The 10,958-nt window shown below is 47.8% G+C and overlaps 6 protein-coding genes; 1 reads left to right on the forward strand and 5 right to left on the reverse strand.

Moving 5' to 3' along the window:
- Positions 1–651: 651 nt before the first annotated feature.
- Positions 652–3,765, reverse strand: FFUJ_06561 (probable periplasmic nitrate reductase; the record flags this gene model as incomplete). XM_023579900.1 has 5 exons in its annotated part: positions 652–1,310; positions 1,358–3,099; positions 3,150–3,383; positions 3,439–3,549; positions 3,605–3,765. 5 exons carry the CDS (start codon positions 3,763–3,765, stop codon positions 652–654), a joined length of 2,907 nt encoding a protein of 968 aa, XP_023432656.1.
- A 457-nt stretch (positions 3,766–4,222) lies between these two features.
- FFUJ_06562 (related to molybdopterin biosynthesis protein moeA) lies at positions 4,223–5,566 on the forward strand (the record flags this gene model as incomplete). Its single annotated transcript, XM_023579901.1, has 1 exon — positions 4,223–5,566. One exon carries the CDS (start codon positions 4,223–4,225, stop codon positions 5,564–5,566), a length of 1,344 nt encoding a protein of 447 aa, XP_023432657.1.
- An 11-nt stretch (positions 5,567–5,577) lies between these two features.
- FFUJ_06563 (uncharacterized protein) lies at positions 5,578–6,270 on the reverse strand (the record flags this gene model as incomplete). Its single annotated transcript, XM_023579902.1, has 1 exon — positions 5,578–6,270. The coding sequence occupies one exon, from the start codon at positions 6,268–6,270 to the stop codon at positions 5,578–5,580; it is 693 nt and encodes a 230-aa protein (XP_023432658.1).
- Positions 6,271–6,614: 344 nt separating this feature from the next.
- FFUJ_06564 (uncharacterized protein) lies at positions 6,615–7,303 on the reverse strand (the record flags this gene model as incomplete). XM_023579903.1 has 2 exons in its annotated part: positions 6,615–7,221; positions 7,275–7,303. The coding sequence occupies 2 exons, from the start codon at positions 7,301–7,303 to the stop codon at positions 6,615–6,617; spliced, it is 636 nt and encodes a 211-aa protein (XP_023432659.1).
- Positions 7,304–7,513: 210 nt separating this feature from the next.
- On the reverse strand, positions 7,514–8,575 carry FFUJ_06565 (related to heterokaryon incompatibility protein (het-6OR allele); the record flags this gene model as incomplete). XM_023579904.1 has 2 exons in its annotated part: positions 7,514–7,861; positions 8,132–8,575. The coding sequence occupies 2 exons, from the start codon at positions 8,573–8,575 to the stop codon at positions 7,514–7,516; spliced, it is 792 nt and encodes a 263-aa protein (XP_023432660.1).
- Positions 8,576–8,972: 397 nt separating this feature from the next.
- FFUJ_06566 (related to beta transducin-like protein) lies at positions 8,973–10,886 on the reverse strand (the record flags this gene model as incomplete). Its single annotated transcript, XM_023579905.1, has 1 exon — positions 8,973–10,886. The coding sequence occupies one exon, from the start codon at positions 10,884–10,886 to the stop codon at positions 8,973–8,975; it is 1,914 nt and encodes a 637-aa protein (XP_023432661.1).
- Between the last annotated feature and the right edge of the window lie 72 nt (positions 10,887–10,958).

The raw sequence follows: 10,958 nt of genomic DNA on the forward strand, positions 1-10,958 counted from the left end.
TCGTGAAATCGTCAAAAGGATAACCTATTCCAACCTTTATTAAAAAGAAAAAAAGAAAAAGAAAGAGGCATCTGATCATAGGGGAATGAAGCAACACTTGATAGGTATAGGACAGGGAATGATAAAGCAGAACCGGCCACGACACCAGCCGTCGCAATCTTCACCGCCTCTTAGACTGAGCTCGGGTTCCAAGCTCTCTTGAAGCTGCTGTGTATCTAAACCACGGAATCATTAATGCTTATACAAAGCTCCGACCCTGAATATTACCAAAACATACCTATAGTCTGGCCTACCCGTGGTTGAACCATTTCCATGGACTCTAGAGTGTATCCCTGCTGATTTATGCCTGCAGGCTGAGCAGTTGATTGAGGTACTGAGACTGGAGCCATATTTCAAGAGATTTGATGAGAGGTCGAAATTGTAAATGCCTAGGACAATAATGATACCAAGACTCTTGTTATGACAAAAAGAAGAATGACCCAGCGCCTTGGTTTCGGGTTCCATGCCCCATATTTACCAGCTGGCTGGGCCCATCGCTTATCTGCCCGAAAACTTGGAAGTGAGATTCATGGCGTCACCATATGACCGCCATCACAGACTAGCTTGACCTCATAAATGCTCATAGTGAGACACTAAACTTATCTGACCTAACTAACCAACCTTGCAGGGCACCAAAAGCGCCTGAGGAGCCCTAACCTTGATCTGCGTCGTCACCCAATCCTGCATCCTCTTAACCTGCGAAATTGCATACAAAACCGCCTGAAAGAAGTCCTCATCCCATATCGCCTGGCTAACAGGGTTCAGCGCTTCCAGCCCAACTCGCAGATGGGCCAAGTAAACTTGCAGACTTCGCAGCGCCTCTAGTACTTGGAGTTGACTTGGTGTATTATCGCTCTTGGGGAATAATGAGTCCCGCAATGTATGGGCGGCGTGTCTGCCACGAGCTTGATTCTCACCAAACTTATCGACGTGTGGTTTGAGGCGTTTTGTTGTGTCTTTGGTGATTTGGATGAGTATACGAACGCCGGAGTGAGCTTCGGAGTCGGCTACTAGATGGTCTAGTAATTGTTCTGTGATGTCGCGTAGGAGGAGAATTGATTCGTAGGTTTCGCCTAGCCAAGTCTCTAATTGACGCTCACGGTTACTGAGATCACTCTCTGTAGCGCTGGAAGTCGCAGCGTCATTCTTTTCCGCTTTGGCTAAAGCCTCGGATTGTCGTTCCTTTGCCGTTGGGCGATCTTCTGGGACCTTTGTGATGGAGATTGCACCGGATTTGAACGTCGGTTGCTTAGATATGGGGTCCCATTCAGCTAGAATTGTTAGTATAGATCTCAGGATTTGGGGAAAAGCGACATACTGATCGTGAGCTCATTTGCGGCGCGTGCTCTTCCATCCTTTGTATCCCAGTATCCAAAATGGAACGGAATGAAAGCTTGTCCCTGAGAAATCTTGCCCACCTTTACCTTCATCTCAACCTCACCTCGCCTGGACTTGATTACGGCCATGTCGCCAGTCTTCACATCATGAGTCTCAGCATCCTTCTCGGATATACGAATCTCAGGTTCAGGGCAAGCTTTCTGCAGTGCCGTTCTTCCTGTCTTGGTCCTCGTATGGAAATGGTACACATTCCGTCCTGTCGAGAGCCTCAGAGGATATTCATCATCGGGATCTTCATATGGAGCTACGTAGTCGCATGTCTTGAGGATCGCACGACCAGCCGGTCTGAGCTCTTTGTAGTATTCCTCAGAGTATGGCACTCCAGTTTGTAGATCATGGCCATAGCTTTCGCAGTAGTCAATATCTGTAAAGAAGACACCGTCGTCGAAGAGGCGCTCTTTACCAACAGGATACTGCTCATTACAGGGCCATTGAATACCAGAGCCACCAGTGAGCTTCCCATAAGACATGCCTGTGTAATCACAAGGCCTACCAGCAGATAGACGCTTCCATGCCTCAAAAACCTCTTCTGGCTGCGTCCAAGGCGTGAGAGGTCCGTCTTCTTTATTCTTGAAGCCCATGCGACGGCTGTAGTCTAGAAATATCTCGAGATCTGGCTTGGCTTCCCCCGGCGGTTCAACAGCCTTGTGAGATAAATGCACGGTTCGGTCAACGTTTGTAAAGCATCCTGTCTTCTCACCCCATTGGGCAGCTGGAAGAACAACATCGGCGATAGAAGCCGTCTCTGTCATGTAAATATCCTGGCAGATGACAAACAACTCTGGTTGGGTAAAGATATCTCGGACCTTGGGAAGGTTGGGCAAGCTGACGAGCGGGTTCGTGCCCGAAACCCAAACCATTCGAATAGAGCCCTTCTCCATGAACGTCAAAATGTTGTGGATATGAGTAGGCTCATTCCAGTGCGGCACCTGGATATTGTTGATGTTCCAGAGATCTGCCAGCTCTTGCATATGTTTCGCGTTCTGATGGTTTCGGAACCCAGGGAACTCTCCATCGCAACCAGTCTCGCGGTTATTCTGAGCAGTTGGCTGGCCATTCATCTGAAAAATACCACTTCCTGCCTTACCAATAAGACCGCGAAGGAGATGGATGTTGTTAATCTGACAGGCACTGGCTGTCGCTTGGTTCGATTGATACACTCCTTGGAGGGCTGATGACAGTAGACTTGGTGTTTGGCCGAGGATCCTAGCGGCTTCTTCAATCTTGCTTGCTGGAACACCAGTGATTTCTGCAACTCTCTCGGGGTTGTAGCCCTCAACTGTGCTTTTGAGATCTTCAAGACCGACGACATGCTTAGAGACATAAGCTTCGTTAATCCAGCCGTTCTTGAACATGAGATGCTGAATGCCGTTCAGTAAGGCAAGATTGGTACCGATCTTGGGGGCTAGGTGCAGCGTAGCTTTGGAAGCACTCTCACTGTAGCGAGGGTCCACGACGATCAATTTTGGGGGAGTTGGGCCGGCTAGTCGATCGAGAACTCTTGACCAAAGCACAGTTTGAGTAGCTGCCATGTTGTGCCCTACCATGAAGAGGCAATCCGTATAGTCGATATCAGTGTAAGAACCAGGCTGCCCGTCGCTCCCAAACGACTCTCTCATTGAAGCTGCCGCAGTTGCAGTGCAGAGCCTAGTATTTCCGTCCCTGAGGGTCATCAGAATGTGATCTCTTCCAAGGAGCAGTAAAAAACTTACATGTGTAGCGTATTCAATCCAGCTTTCCCAATCAGAGCAAGAACATAGTATTCTTCGAGAAAAAGCTGGCCACTGGTGTAGAAAGCTATGCTATGGGCTGTGAGTTTCTCAACGAGCTGCTTTGACTTTCTGACAATGAGGTCCATGGCTTCATCCCAAGTTGCACGCTCAAGCTTGCCGTTTCTTCGGATCAGAGGATGAGTGAGCCTTTCCTTGCTGTTGATAGCCTTCCAACTAAACATTGAGCATTAGTTGTACGATTACGGGATCGCCGAGTGCTGACACTTACCCATTGAGTCCCTTTGGACCCAGTCTTCCTTTATTGACGCGGTCAGTAGCACGGCCTCTCACACCGACGACCTTGCCATCCTTAACACCAATGTCGAGCCCACAGCCATTACTAGATAATTGCCGTTAGAACAAATTCTCAAATATGACTGTAGCCAGTTGCTTACCTGCACAGCACACATGCACTCTGTACCCATTTCTCCGGCTCCTCATCACAAGCATGATCTACCCTTGTAGGCCACTGATGAACATACGGTGTTCTCGGCCCCCAAATATCTTCAATAGAGTCTCGCGAGCATATAGAGGGAGGTTCACTGCAATTATCCATATTCACGTCGTCCATTAATTTAGGTTTGCTCATCCAAATCACAAGATGTAGATGGACAGCAAGATAAATTAGTGAGAATTTCTGGGTCACAGCTCTCCCCAGAAAATTTGTAATGCAACGCAAATAACTGGGCTGTACCGACATATTGGTATCAAGGGTAATTCGTCAATATGGCATCGTCGATGGTCATGTCGACAGGATGATGCTAACTTGACGTTATTATGGTGGATAACAGTAATAGTGACGTAAATGATTATATCCGTGATAAATAAATAAAAAGAATGACGAGTGAAATCTCGTACATTGATTAGCGTATGTTAGTTCCAACGTTATGATCCGCATCGAGACAATGCATCTCCGGGCGTTTGCATGTCATGAATATCTAGCATCGCCGGTTGAACCCAGTGGGTAAATACAGCCTGGCATTTTGACAGGCTAGACAGGATCACCACTCGCAATGGCGACAACATATATCTCTGCACGCTTGGAATTGGAGAAAACTGCTCGTGTGATTACAGAAAGTCAAGATGTATCGACAAGAATCGAGTCGGTATCGATAGAAGAGGCAGCCGGTCGCGTCTCAGCATGCGATCACTACTGTACCATCTCAACACCAGAGTTCGACACATCCGCAATGGATGGCTACGCAATTTGCTCAGAAAGCACAAAATCAGCCTCTGCAGACCACCCGGTCTTCTTTTGCGTCAAAGGAACAATCGCTGCTGGCGATGACTCTTTCACTCTGGCTTCGTTTCATACGCTAGATGAACCCCAGCCTTGTTTCGAGATCATGACAGGGGGACGATTTCCAGAGGGTGTACTTGGGGAGGTTTTCGATGCATGCGTCAAGGTCGAAGACGCTACCAGGACTATTGCAAAAGAGGCAGGGCTCGGGACGTGTATTGCTATCAGAAAGCCAGTACCGAGATACGCCAATCGTCGGTTTGCCGGTGAAGACATCCAGAAAGGTGATCTAGTGATGGAGAAGGGAATCACTATCCGGACATCGCACATCATGCCCCTCGCTTCCGTTGGAATCCATAAGGTCCAGGTGCGGAAGAAGCCGCGAGTATGTACCTGGTCAACCGGCAATGAGTTGACCTCGCCAAAGTCTCATATCAGAGATGTCAATGGAGTATACCTGACGGCAGCATCAAAAGAAGCTGGGGCCAATGCAACCTTTGGCGGCTCAATTACAGACGAAGTGGATGCTATCGTTCACACCATAAAAAGCCAATTGGAATCACCAGCGGTGGATATCCTCATTACAAGTGGAGGCGTATCCGTTGGTAAGTTCGATTACGTCCGTCAGGCACTGGAAATCCTTGGTGCAACTATCGTGTTCCACGGCGTAGCTGTCCGTCCAGGCCACCCGGTTCTCTTCGCACTACTGCCTTCGGCCAGGGGCGAGATCGCGTTCTTTGGACTACCAGGAAACCCTGGTGCAGCCGCAGCCTGCTTCAAATTCTTGACTGTCCCGTATATGCGCTATCTCATGGGTCAACAGCCGGAGAAACCTGTGCTTGCGCGCTTGGAGGACCCCCAGCTAGGTAGTTCATTACGGAAGAGCATCATGGATGCGCCCAACAGAGGACTCAACTGCGACAGGTTCCGACCTGGAGTTCTGCAAATGATAGGTGACAAGGGGCTTACAGTTCACGAAGCTGCTGGGGCATTTGGTCCAGCTAAGATGGCGCCTTTCGTGCAGGCAAATTGTTGGATTCACATCAAGGCAAATGAGGTCATGGAGATGGGACAGATGGTATCTTGTTATCCCATGAGTGAATTTCCGGTATCCTGAACTGCATAGCCTTACAGCACCTCCAAAGGCTCTTCAATGAAATTGTCTGTCGGCTCATCTTTAAATGATCTGAGTGTATCCTCCCATTCCGATCTGATGTTTACGTTTCGTAGTAATGCCTCCGACTCGTCAGGAAGATACGTGCGACCGCCAAGTTCCCTAACAGCCTTGCTGGGGCTGAGCTTTCCTGCTTTGCAGTTCTCCTTGAGATGGCTGATAGCCTCTGGACTCCATATTCCCAGAAGAGGCTCACAGAAGCCCTCATGGTTTTTAAAGCATGTAACAGGAGGTTTGTAGCGTTCTTGGAGTTCTTGCAGGGCTGATGAAGTAATGCAAGGATAGTCACACGCCACCACTAGCCAAGTCGCTTGAGGGTCCGACTCATATGCCGCAAGTAGTCCAGCTGCTGGTCCTTTTGACTCATCGCCTTGACTGGATTCCAAGTCGAGGATAATCTCGACGCTATTCTCTCCTGGAGTGGCTTTGTACGAAGCCTTACAGGCATTCCGTAGAAGATCATCTGTCTCAGAATCCTGAGCCAGAGAAATGTAGACAGTCTCTGCTTCAGGGCATACTTTTCGAAGGACTTCAACCTGGTGTTGATACAAAGCGCGTCCATTAGGCATAGGAAGAAGATGCTTTGGAGACCCCATTCGAGTGGACTTTCCACCAGCTAGTATGAGTGGCTTGATAGTTGTAGACATTGTGTTGAGTTCAAAACTTTCTTTGGGATTGAGGGTTTGTTCCAGGTGAGATGGGGATGGGAATTTAGGTATACGCAGATAATAATAGAGGGCCGTTGTCTTTGTATAAGTGATCCACCAAATGAAACTCTCATGGGGAGCTCACAATGACGTGATAATGAGGGGAAAATTCAGGAAAAGCCCACAAAATCAGATTGTGCAATGGCTTTAAGACTGCAAAGGTTCGGAAAGGCCAGATAGATTTCTTACTGGCATCCTCGGGTAATTGAATCCCGAAACCCCCCTAACTAGATTGCTGTCAAGAACACTTTGAGAAACTGTCACTAGAACTACTCCACCACGAGCTAATAGAGGGCAAACACCCTGAACCCAGATGTCGGAAGACCCCGTTTCCAAGGAACGTACTGATCGACGTAGCACTGCCCTAAAAGTAAACAATGCTGAACCGGAAACAATTGAGTAGCTTTCTCCCAAACCAACATCCATTCATCATAATGATAATCATCCACGGCTTTACATCGTGTCTTCATTGGTCCTTGTGGACAATCCGAAATGTTCGCTTGCTCAAAGTCTCTCGTAATTAAGTCATTGAGGTGGTCGACATCATTCACCTGTTTCGGTCGGAGTATTACGTGCTTGTAGCGGTTCACGAGCATAGCTACTATGTCGCTTTCTCGGGACTCTTCTGGGACGAGGGCACAGTGATAGCTTGGGGTGATCGCAAGTCTTTTGCCCGATAACGGACTTGTTTTAGGATCATTGGCGTGATGAGTGAGAGCATCGATGATGTGTTGGACATCGCGTAGTCTAGTCGTAGGATCCCATTGAGCATTGGCCCACTCAATCCAAGTCTTAAAGCACGCTCTGAAAAGCTTCTGCCTCTGTTCGTCATATTTGGTCCATGTTTTCTTGTATGAGTCTAAAGTTGCTGCTTCATCTTTGGTTAGGGATCTGTGCAGGTTAGTCCATAGCGCCATATATTTCCAAAATAGAGTCTTTCTTACCTTATGTCTTGTAGCAGCTCGAGAGTCATTGTCTTTGACTCCTCTTGAGCGCCAGCTTCATCGTCACAGCTTGAGAAGGATTAACTTGTCGCTTTGATCCTAGTCACCTCGAACCCGCTGATGGCTAGCACTGGTGGTGCGGAGATCAATATATGATGTGTGCCCCCAAAAGAGACATAGGAGCTATCATCACCACCACCGAATCTTTTACCCACTTTGTGTATGTTCTCCCAAGGGACCTATAGTCTAGACCAGCGGGGACACCAAGAAGGAATCTCGGGGGATTTGAATGGAGAAAGGTTCATGGCATGCAAAAGAAGACTCTCGATACCTGGAGCATCCAAGAAATGCCGAGCAGCATCAACCCACACGTGCGCAAGATCTCTATCGTAATCGACCTTGATAAACCTATCACACCTATCTCGACCCGATACAACATTCAAGTGACCAAATATGATATCTCGAGGATCAGTGGCTCCGATTCCTCTCCGACAGGAAAGAATCTTAGATAGTGGTGCCTCAAAAAACGCACCGTATCGTCCGCTGTTCATGTCCTCCAACGGCGTTAGGTTTTGAGGCTGGCCTTGCTAGACGATGCAATCAGACAGAGTGTCAAGTAGCATGGCCGCAACGGCATTTTTGGTCTCGACAATGTTGCAGAAATGGTGCCATCGCATTCGTAGGTCACCGCACTGAACCCAAACATCTGTGGAAAGCACAAGCTCCTGGAAAATCCAGACTCTGCGGAACCATGGCTTTGATAGTAGATTCCGACGCATACAGTCAACCACATCCACTGCTAATGAAAGCTGCCCAATGGCCGCCGTATTTCCATGCATCATTGTCTAACTTTGAACCTTGAGATCTTTGACCAGCTTCTCGAATCCCTGAGGCGATTTTCCCAGATGAATTACAGTATGATGCGCAGTGGAGTATATCCTCCCCATTATGGCGACTTGCACACCCTTTTCAGTATTATTTGACTGAACGATGCACAAAGCATCTGCCCAGTTCCGAAAAACTCGACTCCTATCGCGCATGTCACTAAGAGCAGCATCCAGGCTGGCAGTGATCTCCATGGCTCTACCACCTAGGTGTATCACGCCCTTGTGGCTTGCATCGCCCCAGACGTAGGATAGAGAAGTGTATGGTTCGATCAGGTCATAGTTGTAATCAGAGAGTGTAGCATGATGCAACCAGCCCTTGAGATCTGCGCTGTGGTCGAGACTAGGCTCCAGATGCAGGAGTCGGAAAGAATGTCGGTGCTCGAGGGGTTTGTACTGAAATATGTCAGAAGACATTATGAAACATTACGGGCATACTGGAAAGCCCCTACCAGGGAAACAATAAAGGTTCCACGGCGATGTTGGGAACTGTAAGATGTGCAGATGCTGATGCTGTCAGCCTCTTTCAGCCTAACGAGTTGGTGCATAACCAGCGAGCCGTGTCCGAGCCTCATCTGGACTAGACGTTTAATTCAACTTCAGCTGTCAAGACGCGGATCCATTCTTTTATCTAAGCTGTTAATCATAAAGTCGCCGCTTTGACCGTTTGAAACCTTTTATTCAGATATAAAACTGTCAATAGCTAGGGATTGTCATGGCTCTCATTTTGAGAAAATCATCAATTAACACAGACGGGAGATCCGTTTGGATAGCGCTTCCGATAAGCGACTTTCTCAAGTATGTCCACCTGTCATCATGATTTATGGCATGGCCCAATGTTGATTTCAAGCTCCCCATAATCACCCAACAGGTTATGCTCAGTTTCTATCCATACATCGCAACTAGGTAAAATCCCGCTAAGAGGCGAAAGAACCCTTACGAGCCTAGCCAGACCTTTATCAAACAAGTGTCCCACTTCATCACTGTGACGTTCCATCAAACTTTCGCGGACAAATATTCCTCTCTCATGGTGATCCATCCGCTTGATCTGCCTCACTATCTCAGAAATGTCCTCATCGATTTCATCCAGTATCTCAATCACAGTTGATTGGTCATCCCACTCCTCTCTTTCGCTTGTAACGTAAGCTCGCCCTTCGCCGAGCAGAAGTGCCCAGAAGACTGGACGGGGCAGTTTTGCCTGGCCGAAGCCAGTCGCTGGCCGATAACCATGGGATTCCAAATGTAGTCCGTTCACAAGCACAAATGAGACGCGGTGTTCGGGGTAAATTTGTAGCTCAAAATCGGTGACCCATATAAGTGTCCCATCTTCGTGTGACGCAGAACTTGGGTGACATTCAAAAGAAGGTATATACTCCTTGGTGCTCTGGCCATTGACAGACTTGAGGACCTTCAAGACGTCTTTGTTCCAATGGATCTTGAATACAGGCTTTTGATGATGACCCATCATGCGAATTTCTTGTACTGTAATAGATTTTCTGATAGAGATAGATTTTCGCTCCAACTCTTCTCGCACCTGTTTTTCTTCCCAATAGATATTGTGAGAATGGTAATCGTCATAGTAGTCATCTTTGTGAAGCAAGACTTTGCTTGGTGGTAACTTGATTAGTTCACAAGGCTTGAATCGAAAGTGAGTGATACCCCGGCTTGAGCTCGCTAGAAGGATTCCAAGAGAAAAATAATCATCATCAGGGTCCGTTACACCCAAGTCAAATATACAATCCACACCGTGCCCAATGCCTGCTGGGTAGTCTTCCTGTTTGAGGACTCGACCGTCCAACTTGACATTTTTGCTGGTGACTTCCATACCAGATTCGAAACCATTCACCTCGATATGAGCGTTCAGCCAGTGGGCGAACTCAGCAGGTGAATTCGCAAAGCACCCTCGAAGTATACCGATGCCATACGATGCGGCGTCTTGCTTCCAAGCAAAAAGGCTGAGATCGTCGTGGTTCTTTACAATTTCTTCCTGTAGCCGAAAAAAGGACTTCGAACCTTCTCCGTAGAGAAGAGGCATATTGACATCGAAAATCCCTAGAAGACAATAGGCAATGTCCTCAATCCGGGTTGTTTCTCTACTGGCCGCCCAAGACATTCTTTGTGCAACCGGGATGGTGGCAATATCTGTCTTGTATTCCAGTACTGGACTTGGTATGCCTGTCAGCTCTTCTAGGACCTTGATGAATCGAACGTCTGATCCTGGAGCCCTTGACCCGATGCGATTCCAATTTTGGTCGTGAAACATAACCTGGCCGGGGGCAATCAACTCTTGAAGAGTCCAACCTCTAGTGAACCATCGACAAGTCTTGAGTTCATGTTCGAGTTTAGAAAAAGCCACAGCTGCATATGACTTAGGGATTTCCGTGTCAACCGGCGAGCGCGGGAAGACCAAGTCGGAGAGGTAAACGTAGCATACCGAAGACTGCTTATACCACGCAAACATGGAGTTGATAGCCTCGCTCAGCTCAGCGCTACTTCTTTTATCGATGCAACAGGTATCAATCCAGCTGTGAGAGATATTGGCTTGTCGAGATGCTTCGCAGGTCATTTCTATCTTTTTCCATCCTGTCTTGCTTCGTGCGTGAGGTAGGCTCTCCATGTCTTGAAAAAGAACTTCGTCTCCTTCCCACGTGTGAGACAGAATGGAGTAGGTACATGGCGGATTAACGAAGTTCTCCAATTTGTAGGTTTTGGTATTGATGAGCCACATGATTATCAGGTTGCCAAGAAAATAGAAGGATATCGCGTCATAGAGATATGCACGGTAAGTCGGGTGGAAGTT

This window comes from Fusarium fujikuroi, chromosome FFUJ_chr06 (genome assembly GCF_900079805.1).
Source record: "Fusarium fujikuroi IMI 58289 draft genome, chromosome FFUJ_chr06".
Taxonomy (NCBI): domain Eukaryota; kingdom Fungi; phylum Ascomycota; class Sordariomycetes; order Hypocreales; family Nectriaceae; genus Fusarium; species Fusarium fujikuroi.